This window comes from Centrocercus urophasianus, unplaced genomic scaffold, assembly GCF_019232065.1.
Source record: "Centrocercus urophasianus isolate 14NV4802_14NV808 unplaced genomic scaffold, USGS_Curo_1.0 seq_16, whole genome shotgun sequence".
Lineage (NCBI taxonomy): Eukaryota > Metazoa > Chordata > Aves > Galliformes > Phasianidae > Centrocercus > Centrocercus urophasianus.
The window spans coordinates 34,689,471-34,704,158 of record NW_024884711.1 but is presented as its reverse complement, the minus strand read 5'-3'; the positions used below and the strand labels follow the sequence as shown (position 1 = coordinate 34,704,158).

General features: G+C 36.7%; 1 protein-coding gene across 17 annotated transcripts in view; it reads left to right on the top strand.

The window, feature by feature from the left end:
- Window positions 1–14,688, top strand: part of PARD3 (par-3 family cell polarity regulator) — a 426,318-nt gene that overhangs the window by 281,379 nt on the left and 130,251 nt on the right. For 16 of the 17 annotated variants that reach the window (XM_042816950.1, XM_042816944.1, XM_042816943.1 and 13 more), the window contains one exon: window positions 3,657–3,873. In XM_042816950.1, the coding sequence (XP_042672884.1) occupies window positions 3,657–3,873 (217 nt within the window). Of the gene's footprint in view, window positions 1–3,656; window positions 3,874–4,477; window positions 10,445–14,688 lie in introns of those variants that run through there. The other variant, XM_042816946.1, reaches the window with a different exon arrangement.

Genomic DNA, 14,688 nt, shown 5'->3' with positions numbered 1-14,688 from the left:
GGAAGTTGATTTAACAATCTGGTACTAGCCTAATGGCTCACTGCTGCCATAATGACATGGCATAATTTTTTTTTAATTGTGTTTAATTATTTCATAATTGTTTGAAATTAAAATGTGGCTTTCTTGTATTATAAAATCCAGGCAAACATGTTGGTGGTCAATTTGCTGATACCCTTGAGGTTGGAATCATTTGTCTTTCTTGATATGTTTTCTCTTTTTTCTCCAAATGTTTCAGTGCTGAGAGTGCTTTTTTTTCCAGACACTGCACTGCAATATATTTTATAGAGGAATTCGTAACATGTCATTACCCATATAAGAAAGCCATAAAACAGAGGTAGTACGTGTGGGAGAGAGGCCGACTCTCTTCTAAATGAACTTACTGTCTTTGCAAAGAAAAAAGTTATTAAATGGCTAGGAAAATCAGATAGGTGTGTCCTGTTCTGGGGCAATCTTTTAGTAGGTATGTGAGAGGATGTGTATGAATTTTAATGGTTGTAAATAAGTCAAATTTATGGAGAGGTATGAGTGTTGAACTATCAAAGGTCAATTTGCCTTATTTTCTTTTTCTCTCTTGTTTTTTCTTTCCTAAATACTTGAAATAGCTGACTGAAAGCAAAACGTTTATCTTCAGTGATGTGAATGAGAACAAGACATTTGAATTTGGAGAGATCAGCAAAGCTTTCTAATCTTTTGCTGAATCTTAATTGCAAGAATCTATGGCTGTATTAAATATCACAACAAGAGGCCTGGAAACTTAGTGACAAAATAGCTTCACGTTAAGCAGCTTTGATTCCTCATGTGCATCTTTTCCACTTTATGGCCTAATTAGGAGAATAGCTTTATAATACCTGTTTGTGTAGTTCTCTTTAGTACAGTGTGATTTATCAAATGACACTGGTTTTCAGCTTTAATTGATGCTTAAAGTATTTAATTTTTTGTCTTCAGTGTCCTGAATAGGGGAAGGGAGAAGGAGGGTGGAGGAAAAAGTAATAGTACCAGAAAGAATAAATTCTGTGTTATGCAGAAACCTAATGTCATTACTTCAACTTAACAAAAATAATAAGTTTCTTTTCTGCCTCAGCTTGAATTTTAATTGGGCAGCATTTGCATTTGTTCTAAATGCTAGTAATTAGGTGTATGTCAATTGCAGAGTGAATGTTCTGCATAAAAGTGGAACAAGTTTCTTCATGTTGTGCGTTTTTAAGAAACTGGGAATCCATTTACTCCAATGGAAACACGAGTGTTTATTCCAAGGGAACAGACATCCTGCTTCACAAGGCTCATTCGAAGCCATGGAATTAACTGTGATCAAAATGTATATGATAGACAAATATTTATTGCAGCACAACTGTGGAAAGGAGCCAATATTATCTCCATAGAATACGCAAAACAATAAAAGGAAGCATTGTTATGACAAGTAGTTCAGCAATCAGCACAGCACAATACATTTAATGCATATTTAGGCTTAAAATAGTGTATTGTCATATGAATATGAACAACCATAAAACAAATTTGTTTATCTTTGGAATTCTAGCAATGCAGTACCAAGAAAACAGACAACTTCAAAATTTGTCTGAGTTTTAGTTTTGGGTTTTTTTTAAAACTAATTATGTTTGTTTGCAAGTACAATCATTTAAATGCCTAGTTGGTTTAAATGGAACAGATTGTAGCTATAAATTAATATGCAAAAAATTTGCATCTCTATTCCAAAGTAGTTTTCCGCTACTGTTTTAATAACAATTAAATATCGTCCCAAAATTTCTGTAAGAAACACTTTCACCAAAAAAAGTCCAAGTACAGCTAATTCAGAGAAAGTTATAGGATATGCCTGTTAGTTTCCTAAAATAAAATTATCCAAATTTTAAAGCTGTGCCTACAACTGAGAAGTTGTGTCACCTGCTTATCTTGGAGCAGTCCAGAAGACAAGCTCATATGAATTGCCTGGAACTGTTTTTTTTTCTTTTGGTTGATTTGTACTTCAGAGTACTAGTTGATATTCCAAAACGGTTATTAATGTTATTACTTATCTGACATGATATGTTTCTCTTGAAAAATGTTTATGTGATCTTGCAGGGTTGAATAATATTCATAGAAATGCTTATTTGTTGAATTAGTCTATTGAGCAGGTCTGCATAGTGTCATATTAAAGAATAAACAGTGTTTTGCAGGCAAGTATCTGAGAAAGAGAACATAGAATATCTAGTGGTTTTCAGCTGGTGATTTGTAGATTCCTCAACTTCAGTGAATTACTAGTATGGCAAACATGAAAGATGAGTAAGAAGAGCAAATTTATATTCTACAGCATTCTGTTTATAAAAATTTCTGAAGAATTGCACACTTCCATTAGCTGTAAAAAGTCCTTGAGGTCTTCCAGTAACAGTAGTAACAATAATAGTAAGTATATATGTGCTAAAGTTAAAAATTATTCTTCCTTCCAGCTCTGTCATGGATTGACAGATCCATGTCTTTTCCCTTATTTTATATGTGTATATATAATATATGTGTAATATATATATATATATAATTATCCACATATAAAATAAGGAAAAAAAATATATATATATATATAGTTGTTCAGAACCTGTAAGAGCTACGGGAATCAGTGCAGAGTATGTGCCTGTGATCCTAATTGCTGCCTTGTGCTGTCTGTTGGAAAACTGGAAAGTGATGCAGCCCTGCTTATAATGTGATGAAATAAAATGTTAGAGCTCCTGGGAGATCACAGCTTCACCAGCCATGCGGTGTAGTTGTTGGACATGGCTTTAAGCTATGTCAAAATAGCTTCATGATTCTAACTCTCATGTTTAACATAATTTTCTTTCTAACTCACTAAACTGCTGGGGGAGTTTTTTGTTCCTGATTGGATTGTTTCTTTTGATCATTTTTATTTCAGACTTTCTGAAACGTGTATCCTGTTAAATTTAACCTCAGGTATACTTTAGGATTCTCTGAGTCTTGGTCTCGGATTAGAAATGGAGAAGAAACACATGACCTGCTCTTAAAATATTTTCCTTGTTCCACTGGGTGGAATCTCCCCACCTGAGCCTTCCAGGCTGTTCCATCTCAACCAGTATTACTGCTCTGGAAGAATAAAAGTTATGATGCATGATGTGTTTTAAACTACGCCAGGAAATGAAGTAGTGCAGCAGAATCGTTACGGTATATGCAGCAGAAGAAAAAGTCTATTAAGGCTTCTATTGAGGGTCAACAGTCCTTAATGACTTTCATATTTTTATGGGAATATTGCTAAGAATTTACTGATAGGGCATGCTACACAGCTGTTGTTTCTTCTTGCAGACATTTCTGAAGCTCTCCTCAACTGATTTAGACTCTGTAACAAAAGGATCCAATTAACATCACCTAATGGGGTTCAGTTAACATCTTCCCCGTAATCTATATGTCATTCAGAGTACACACAAAGCATGAATCAAGTTATACAGAATTCTGCAAAGATGAATTCCTTATCTTTAAGAGTTTATGTAAACACGGCCATTCCAAGAAGTCTCCAAACTAGTGAATACTCAATTTGAAAAAGAATGGAAATATCTTGCTTTTGTGCATATATCCTTCTTGGAAATAACTTATTCAATAAACCAAAAAAATCTGCCTTTGTTGTTTGTTCTTATTCTATGTTGTTTCTTTATTTGTGCTTTCAGTGGAGGAAGACACAGAGGAAAGTTCAAGATCTGGTAGAGAATCTGTTTCCACAGCAAGTGACCAGCCATCCCACTCACTGGAGAGACAGATGAATGGAAGCCAAGATAAAGGCGACAGAAAAAAGGCTGGAAAAGAAAAGAAAAAAGATCGAGATAAAGAAAAGGATAAAATTAAAGCAAAGAAAGGAATGCTGAAAGGTTTAGGAGACATGTTCAGGTAGGTGCTTTGCAATTGATTATGAAAATAATGAATCTTCATCTTTTATCTGTTGGTTTCTGTGTTTTTAAGTAGTGTCATGAAAAAGAAGCAGCTCAGAGTGGAAGAGAAGCTGCTGGCTAGCAGGCTGAAAGGGCTGCAAAAACAAAGCAGGTTTTAAGCATTCACGCTGCCTGATCTTGTAAAGAGTCTTTGGTGATATCTAAGTAATGCACATATCTCTTGCCAGATCAAATATTTTTCTTTTCTTTTCTTTTTTTTTCTTTTCCTCCCCTCCCCTTCCCTCTCCTTCCCTCCCCTTCCCTCCCCTCCCCTCAATTTTTTTTTCTTCACAGTTTGTGTTGTTTTAATCCTGTACCCTAAGCTTACATGCTACAAAATGAGTGGATTTTTTTATTTAGCTATTAAGACTATTTTATATCATGGAGGTAAGATGGGAAAGAGATGAATCAGGTTGAGATTGAAAAACAGCAGGCTCATCTTGAGGAAATCAGGATCTAAATAAGACTGTGTGCTCTGAGAACCCACAGTCTGGAGAAAGGTCAGTGAAAGACCTGCTTTTTTTTACCAAGTACTGTGCTTTTTAAAGTAGTCTTCTCTCCAGCAGACATAAGTGATCTGAAAGGAGCAGACTGCTGAGGGACACCCTGCTGATCTGGGTAAATGGTGAAACATGACAAACACCTTTGATCACTTCTGGGAAGGGGTGAGAGAGTAAGAAAATCAGTCTTTCTTTTAGCTAGCTAATGTAAATAAATGCATTTTCAAGAAAAGAGAGATTATATTGAGGCAGTGTTTGTTTTCTTTCATATATGCAGTGTTTCATTATTTAATTTGAAGTGAGATACCAGAATTATTTTGAAGATTTATTAACAGTGATTCTTCTCTCAAAGCATTTAAGCAGAGCTTCCATTAACATAAAACTTGTTATCATCTTTATCGTGCAATTGAACTTTGGCTGTTACTGCTAAGCTCTTTGAGAGTTGTTCTGACTGTGAATGGCAGCACAAAATTAGTTAACTTAGGATCAAAAAAACTGGAAAATAATAGAAAATTTATTTGGAAAACATGGAGTCATATCAGGTTGTTAGGCAGCCCATGCAACAGCATACCAGAAGTGTTATAAAAGATGGCTTCACACATCAAAAGGAGGAGAGTAACTCGCTGCATCAAATAGAAGTCCTACACGAATACCTTCATTTTCTTGGTGTTTGCCTGACTAAGTCAAAACCTGGAGTAGAGTTGCATCACACTGCTGGGGTGGAGGAGAAGATTAGACGTACGAAATGCCACTGATTCTTTTCTGCACTTTGCCATTTTTCTGTAGATTTGTTTTGGGATAGTTCGTCTCTGGTGTAAATGGCTATCTCAATAGGAATAAACAGGCAAAACAGCAGCAAATCATCCATGACAAATTTGGTTGTGAGTAAATAGCTTATGGATAACTTGACTGCTGCCTGGTGAGCTCAAGTTCAGCTAGAAAGTATTACACAGCATCAAGAAAGCAGGGCAACTCCTACTTAATGTTTCTGATGCCCAGTGGACCTGTGAGACAGCTGCCACACCGTGCAAGCTTTGGTACACAGGCAAAGAATGAACCTGGGGAGAGTGCCCTCCAAACAAAGGAGCCTTTATTTGTTGGGGAACCAGGCAGTCCAGGGCTGATTTACTGCTTTATGCCCTCTGGCATTAGAGCCTCCATGTGTTCCAGAACAGCTTTGAAATCTCTAAATGGAAATGAATCCAAAAGTAGCAATTAATACCAGAAGCAACATTGTCTGTATGTTCAATACAGTAGTCCTGAAATCTTTAATCTGAAAACTATAATTTTGCTGATAAGAAGGCCTGATGCTGGCTTCGTTGTATGCTCTTCATAACTGCCAGTGTTTGAGTTATTTTTCCCTCAATACCATTTCTATGTGAACTTTACTTTTTAGTCTCCTCTTAATTAATGTGGGAGCAGTGCTACCTGGATGCAGTTCTGACTCCTCCTGGATCGTTAAATTAGCTTGCACCTTGTCAGCCCACCCAGAAGAGGTGCTTCTGGCAAACAAGAAAATGCTGATTGAAGGAATTAAGCATTATGCCTCATTTCCACTTTGTGCTCAGATTTGCTTTGCTGACAGGCTTCTCAATAATGTTTGAGAGAGAGACTTTATTATGTCTGTAAGATAAACTACTACTTCTGCCTATATCATGCTTTGTTTTTCTGTTTATCTGACATACAGATATCAAGTAATCAGAAGATGTGGTGCAATAAAAAATAATGATGACAGTAACATTCGAAATTCAAGCCATGATCAAAGCATAATTGGATGTTTTGGTTCTTTGCAACGTTGTGATTTCTTTGTAGTTCTTTTTCTTCTTTTTCTTTCTTCCTTTCCAGTGCTCTTATTGTAAGATAATCTTTCTTCATTGAGTTGTAAGGGCAAGAACACTTGCGGGGTGAAATTGCTGTTAACTGACACACCAATGTCTGTATTTAGCCAAGGGGCTTTTTACTGCCTATATGCAAACTGACAGCTTCTAAAGTGAAGTCTGTGTAATATCTGAAAGCAAGCTACTTGCCTTCAGTTAAAATCTTAGGATTTGGTACTGGGATCTTCATTAAACTGCACTATGAGATGGAAATTTCCACAAGGGGACCCAAGGTTGCATTTATCCTAGAGCATCCAGTCATCATTTCCAAGATCTCCTGATGATCAAGATATCAGGTTAAAATCATAAATAAACCTTTTAAGTACTTGCATTGTTTTATGGCTTTCATCAACCGGAGTAGAGAAGCTTGATGAAACCACGAGGGAGAACTGTAAGGTGCAGTTCTATGAGACACCAAACTTCCCTCACTTCCAAAGGACCTTCACTCACACTGGGCTGTGGAAAGTCTGATATTTCACCCTTCTCTCTGTGAAATAAATCTGAGTATGTGCGCATTTCTTTTTTCACAGTGACATTTCAGAGCAGAAGAGAATAATATTTATAAATTTGACATTTGGCTTAATGTCCCTCTTTCTGCTCACAGATAAATATAGACTGTAAATAAAGCCAGAGAAGTGTTGAACGGAAATGTTGATCTGACACACCAGCCTTGGTGCTGCTTTGAGCTGCTGCAGATCTTATACCAGAACATATCTTTGTTACCCAAGCAGTTACATCATTGCCCTGACTTTCTTATCCGTGCAGTAGGATTATGTGTTATGTCCTCTGGCTTTAATGGTGTACCACGGAGAGACTGTGCAGTTCTATCTTCTCCACTGCTGACATTCAAGGGCCGTCTGGATGGCCACTGACAGCTTAGCAAATGGTTTTTGGGAAGCTGATAAAAAGTTCTGCTAGTTTTTGCTTCTTTACTAGGAAGGCTTGAATGGATGCATGTTTTGATATCCGAAGATTGCAAAAATCTTTATTCTCCACAAAGTGCAATCTAAAATATATATTTACTCACTTCTGAGTCTCTATTTCTGTAGAGATTCTGTTTCTTGATGAAATGAACCTGACAAGAACAATCCGTTGATAAAAAGGTCTTTGTAGTGGTGCATTAGGCAAGACGCTTTATGGTTTCAAGCAGTGCGCCTATAATTAGTGCTGGTAGGGATACATTAATTTGATGGGCTTCTCTGTTGTGCGACTCTTTGACATTCCTTTCCCGTGAGAGAAAATTGTGTGTGCCATTTTCTTTTTCTCTTCTCCTGTCAGGTACAGCATGTTTTCACTTACGAAAGTGGGGACCCTTGGGATACAAGACAGGATAAAGTTTTTAGCTGTGTCACTAAGACCAATGAAGTAATGGGTCACAAATGAAAGAATTGTAGCTCCAAATCTTTAACCAGCATCCACCTGTAATTTTCTCTGTAACAGACCCAAGCCAAGATTTTGTAATACAGTAGCATCACTGTAATTATGTCACTGTTTTTTGGAATTTATTTCATCTGCGAGGAAGCATACAATCATGGTCTTACTGGGGAGTCTGTATGGGAGAACTCTCACTGGAGAGTTTTATAAAAAAATGTCTGGCAAGTGGTCAATCTCAGGAAAGGATGTATCTGAAGTACAGCATAGTTAGAAGAAGCTGATCTACTAAGATGTTGAGAAAAAAGCGGAAAGAAAAACAACTTTGGGTTTCCAAAAGGAAGAAGAGGAATATTAGCCCATCAAATCTTGATGAAAAAATACTGGAGGGACAATCACTATGACAAATAGATCTGAAACAAATTGACATCTATACAATGGGATAAAAATGAGTTTGCAAAAACAAAAGTTATGCTTGAGTTTTTTGGCCAGCTGCTGAGGACAGTGAAAGATGCTGTGGGGAATATACCTTTGTATCTTAATACTGGGTTTAAGCAAGAAAATATTTACATTGGTTTTGGAGGTTGCTTATGAAATGGGTGTCAGGTACTTTGAAACAACTGTGGTTAAGCAGTTATAAGAAGTGGATACGTTTCTCCTGTAGATTAATACCTCAACCTCACATAAACATAGCTTTTAGTGGGGAAGGAAAGCAATGGGTGTTGAAATTTGTGGAACAAGACACTATGCTAAAAAGTAAATATATGCATAGGTGTTCTTAGTACTGGAGACTGTGTATTTCAAGATCTGTTCTGTCATATTCATGGAAATGTAAATCTGTGATATGTGGTGACTAATCTTCAATTCCTCTCTTGATTTTGCAGCATACAGGTAAGTAAATCAATGCACTGGTAAGCCAATGCAAAAGTAATATTCTCAGATTACCATTGAAACCTAATTCTAAATTACTAAATTAATTTAAAAGTGATTAATGGGAGCCTAGTATTTTTTTTTCCTAGTTCTGTGAGAACAAATCGATAACTTAGTTTCCATCCTTGTTTCGCTGAAAGCAGGTATACTGTTGTCTTTTCTTCTCCTTCTTTTCCACACAGCTACTTCCAAGGTACAATGAACATGTACCAATTCATAATACTAATGTTTGTAGCTTTGAATTATACCTTTCAATCATGTTAGCCATCTGAGACTTCTGGCTGAACATATGGGAGAATAACCTACAAGGATTACTGTTGTGTTTATATGACTTCCTTGTACTGTCTACTCAAGTTTCTCATCATCAGTAATGTCTGTAAAAAAATAAAAAGCAAATTGAGAGGGTTTGTTTTGGTTTAAACTGGCAGGTGGCTCAGCTCCATAAAGTCGTTTGCTCACTCCCCCTTTCTCAGTGGAATGTAGAACTCGTGAGTTGAGATAAAACTATTTACTAAGATAGAGAAAAGGAAAAGGGCAATCCTTATTAATATATATCCATATATATACATACATCTATATATGTATATGTATATAGATAAGAGTGTGTATAGCAAGTAACGCACAAGCAATTGCTTACCACCCTCTGACTAGCCCCCAGTAAGCAGAAGAGACAAGACAAACTCCCCCTCCCTTCAAAGCTGCTTCCGCATGTTGTCATGTGATATGGAATACCCCTTTGGCCAATTTAAGTCAATTGTCCTAATTCTGTTCCCTCTCAGCTCCTTGGGCTCTTTGCTGAAAATGGCCTTGGCTCTGTACTTTGCTGCTTAGCAGCAGCTATAAACATTGGTGTGTTATCAGCATTGTTTTTCTCCCAGAACCAAAACATGGCATCTTACCAGACATTTTGAAGAAAACAATTCCATCCTAGCTGAAACTAGAATAAGTTTATAACACTTATTTAGTAATTACCTTATTTTTCATTTATTTAATAACAGCTTTCAGACTTCTAAGCAGGCTCGTGACAAGAAGGTGTCTGAGTTGTGTAAAATACTATTGAATTATACCCCAATCAACAGGACTAGAAAATACTTTGAACTCAATAAAATAAAACTTGTGGACTGATTTTCATCATTCAGCAGCTTAAATAGCAACAATAATAGTATTTTCCTTGGAAGTGTGACTAACAGACTTCATACTGGTGAACAACACCTGATAAATGAATTTGACTGAAAACAAGGGAATGAGTTTCAGAAGTTGGAGTTCTTTGGTTTTTTTTAGTGTTCTGCTCATGTCACTAAATAGAATAAATTTTCAGTCTTAGAACATGAAGTAAGAGGTTATTGCTTAAACACCAGTCTGTTGTATCACTGCAAACTTCAAAGATCATTGCTTGCACACTGAATCACTCCTGGCTTTGCTAACAGTCATCTGAGATCATTCTAGGTACTTCATCAAAAAAAGTTGAGGTGGCTCAGGTAAATGGAATCTGGGACCATTTGTGCTGTTCTTTACCTGTTTGTTACTGCTCTGTGTGCCAGCTGACAGACCCTTCATTAAATCCACATCTGCTTCTCCTCTTCTACCAGCTAAGAAATGTGTGTGTGACAAACTACAATCATAGACACAAGGTATATGCTCGCTTTTCAGTTTTGAAAGGAGGAGCGTAATCCTTGTCCTGACTGCAAGTTGGATGCTGTTAATGACACTTTTGTTTGCTTTGCTGCTCTCAGCTAATTCTTCATGATCTATTTTCAAAGTTTCAGCCAGCTCCTGGGATGTGGAGTCAGAAGAGCTTTTCAAATGGAATCAGCCATGCAACAAATTGTCATCTTTGATGCAGACAATTACCCAGGACTCTTGTAAATGTCTTTCAAAGTATTTTCATATTCTTTGCTTCCTTCTTTCCAAGTAGAAGTAAATAAAGGATGGAAAGAGAGAAGCTTGATTGGAAATAGTTTTTCTTTTTAGAAGGACAAATGATACTCCTTTATTCCTCTCCACATTTTTTTCCTGCGTGTGTAATCAGACATTTTGAGGAGAAATGTGTTTCATTGCCTTCATCCCCAAATATCCCATGGTACAGATGTTTATGACTAAAATGTAATTGGGGCACTGGGCAGTGGAATGGCAAATTCTAATTTCTAATCCAAACAACCTTGCATAATCTGTCAGGGATTTGAGGAATGCAGCTTCATTAAGTGGTTAGTAAGCTGTGACTTTTACATGAAACACAGAGAACAGTGGTATGCAATTGTGAGAGAGAGAGATCTGAAATGAGAGATTAACGTAATCGTATATGGCTTTCTAGTTTGTCATTCTGATAGAAAGCAGTGCTTTGTAGTATGTACTCCTAATGCTACATTTTTCCATAGTAAGTCTTGAACTTGTATATCTGATGGGAGCATGTTGTGTGTTTTTTAATTTGAATAGAATCAGAGCTTTTGTTTCGAGCATCCTGAATTAAGTGCCAGGATGACCTGATACTAGAGACAAGTTCATAGTAGCTGCTAACATATTCTCCCAGTATTCTTCCTTTTCTTGTCAGTGAGTTTAAATAGAGAACCTTTGACATCTACAGCACCGTATCTGACTGCAAAGCAAGTGAGGGAGTCACGCAGTGTGACAGCTGAGCCCTCCAAGATCCTTCCTGGCGTTCTGCAGCATTTCTCTTCCAGACCTGGAGTATGAATATAGAAAGCAAGTGTCAAGGATGACGCCTACTTTATAATCTCTGTAAAGCAAGCCTTTTCGTAGAAGAATTTGTTGACAGTTCAGAGATTCAAAGTCAATTTCAGTTTTAGCTTGTATAGAAATAGAATTTCTCCTCCACCTGATGTGATAATTGAAGACTACTAACTAGTCAGCATGTTAGTCCCTAACAAAGTACGGTAAATAAATACTGTCTGGGGACATGAAGGATGTGTTAGATGAAAACCTTTATTAACAGTATTTGTTTCCTTATTTGTTGGAAATGTTCTTGGAGGTTTTAAATTGCTATTGATAATATTTTATATTGATAAGGGTTACAGATGATTTGTCTGCAGACTGTTTTTAAAACTGAGGGTTTTTTTTTTTTTTGAAATCTTTCTTAAAAACAGGAATAGGAAAATTGTCTCAGAAGGAAAGTAGTGCGACTTGACATACTTTTGTAGCACAAGTTGTCTCAGGCTGTCATGTGATAGTCACTTGAAGTACATAAGTAGGTAGCTGCAGGAGAGCTGATCCTTCTCTAAAAGATGAATCACTCACTGCTGTGTCTCACTTCTTGTGAGCAAGGTGGATTCATGGTGTATGTGAATGGTGGTGCCTCCTAAGGTTTCCATGTGTCTTACCGTTGTGCAATGAAGTAATCATTAGAGACAGTGTTGTAAAACATTTCAGTGAGAATGGCAGGATAGGTATAAGCCAGTATGATTTATAGAATGAAACATACTGGAATAGAAATAGTCTGTGAGACCATACATTTCCCTGAGTGCAGTAAGAAAACAGTGGGTATCAGGCATTCAGAGGACTTATTTAGGCTTTTAAGTTGTTTCATAGAGAAATAAGAGGAACAAAACTTTTGTAAAATGACAAAGAGAAAAGCAGATAATAGAAACACAATGCCCCTGAGATGTGCAAGTAGTATTTCCCTCACTTTGAGTCCTTTTATCAGTTCTTCTGAAGGAAAAAATAGAAAAATGAGGGAAAAACAAAGGGGACTGTATTAAGAGGAACTGAACAGGCTTTGAAATAAAGCACTGATGGAGCAGTTTGGGCAGGAAGGGATCTCTGTTTGCTTCAGCCCTGCTCACAGCAGTCCAGCATCCACGTTTCATCAGCTTACTCAGTCTCACACCCAGTTAAGCTGCAAATATCTCCTAGGATGGAGATTTGACAGTCTCTCTCAGCAGCCTGTTCCAGTGCTTAACCACTCTCCAAGTGAAAAGTATTTGTCCTTGGCTAGAGGAGGTAGGAACAAGACTCACTGAATAATCAGATACAAAAAATCTGAATCAATTAACATCTACTTCCCATGAAGCACAAATGTTAATCCAAAATAAATTTTTCATCTAAAAAGTTTAAATTTTAAAGGATTTTTGTGATGCATGATTACCCGAGGAACTTATTGGCTCTGCATTTTCTTTAAAGAATGCAGTAAATCATGTGGCTAAGTGTATGTTTGTAACTGTGAGCCGACCACTGTATCTTGGGTGTTAGGAAAGAATTTACTTGTAAACAGGTCATATTCACTGAGCTTTCATGCATCTTACACTGGCTCATCTTGGACTGGCAAGTTCTAGGACACCAAGCGTGACAGGCTAATACGATACCCGATAGTGCCTGATATGATCCACTGAACTAGAAAAGATGATTATTTTCTTTGAAACTGAGGAAGAAATTCTACAGAAATCTTCCTTGCTGTTATTTCTTGCTATGCTGGAAACTAAATTAAAATCATAATTCTGTTGCATTTATGCTGATATTTTTTGCTTTTATCTCAACGTACAGATACCAGGTAAAACCCTGAGCATTTGTAGTCCATTCAGTCACAGAGAAGGTGGTTTGTATTACTTTTGGAGGAGGAGATGTTTTTTAATTCTGTTTGTGTTCAGCACTTTCTGTAGAGTTTTGCGGAAGAACATAAGAATGCAGCCATATCAAGTTGAATAATCCCTGGTAAGACCCTGCTCTCCAATACTTGGTCTCCAGTGATGGTCAGTAGCAAACAAGGGTGGAGAGCCAGAACAAGGTAACTGTATGCCAGTTCTGCTCACATCTGTCTTCTGGGCTTTCAGTGATTAGCAGCTGAAGGATTTTTTGAGACAAGACACAGGTATCCTTGCATTTGAGTATAAAATAGGGTGTGTGTATTCCATTCTTTGCAATTTATCCTGTAACAGTATTTGTTATATGGTTACCTGATTCCCAAGTGCTAAAAATATCTGTTGTGTCATATACATAATTATCTTTTGAAGATCACATAGAACAACTTTCGTATCAAGAAACTTTTAAATGATGAGAGCAAGAACTTGATTGCAATGCACTGCAGTAGATCTGACTCATGATATGTCAGTGTTTTATGGCTTTCAGGTAGGCATGTTTGCAAAGTATACCAGTAAACCTTTTTGATGTGCAATAACATTTCAGTAGTTAATGTAGTGCGTATTAACTTTTACTGCTTCTGTGCAGGCTTACAATAGGCAAGAGGGTAAGAAAAGGCTATAGTTGTTTATAAAATAGACCCTGCAGAGATAGATTCATTTTTACGGTGTATGTTTGGGCTAGCTGATGATGTGACTAGTGGTAAATCTGGAAGGGTTTGCTTTAGCAGAAGATAAATTCATAGTCTCTACAAATTCTCTATTTTTAATGCCAGTCTTGTAGCTTCTACTCATAAAAGGAAGAAGAACATAGTATATTTTCTTGGAGCTACTTAATGGTCTTAATGATTTGCAATAAATACAATTGCATTGCACCGATATATCTGTTTTAAAGGATTTAAATTACATGTTGAAAATATGTTAGTAATGCTGTACTGGTAGGAAAATTGTTAGAAATATTTAGTTTAGCAGATGTATGAGCTGTATAGATCCAGTCTTGTTAGAGAAATACAAACAGTGGCTGAAGTCATTTAAGCTTCAAGGAAGAACTGTTTCTCATTGTAAAAATGGGATAGTACCTAGTCCATGATAGAGTTTTCAGGAGCTTTGATGCCCTGTGGTGTTTCCTGCAGTGAGAAATACAAAATATTTATATGCTGAAAGCATACGCTACACATGGCTTCTAGACACTGATATTGAGTTTAGTTCACAAGGTGACTGTGCTTTTTGGACAATTGCAAGTATTTGTAGATTTCATTTCTTTCAGTTATAGGTAGTGCATAGTGGGAAAACTGAAAACTAATCAGAAACAAAGTTTACGGTAAGTTTGGGAAAACTGAAAACTAATCAGAAACAAAGTTAATGGATTAGCTCTACAGAATTCTGCAAAAAAAAAAAAAAAGAAAAAAGGATTTAGTAGCAAAAAATGCATCTAAAATCTTAGTTGTATCATTATTTTTAAGTACCACAGTGATGAACGTGATACAAGTGCTTCTAACATATTCAATGC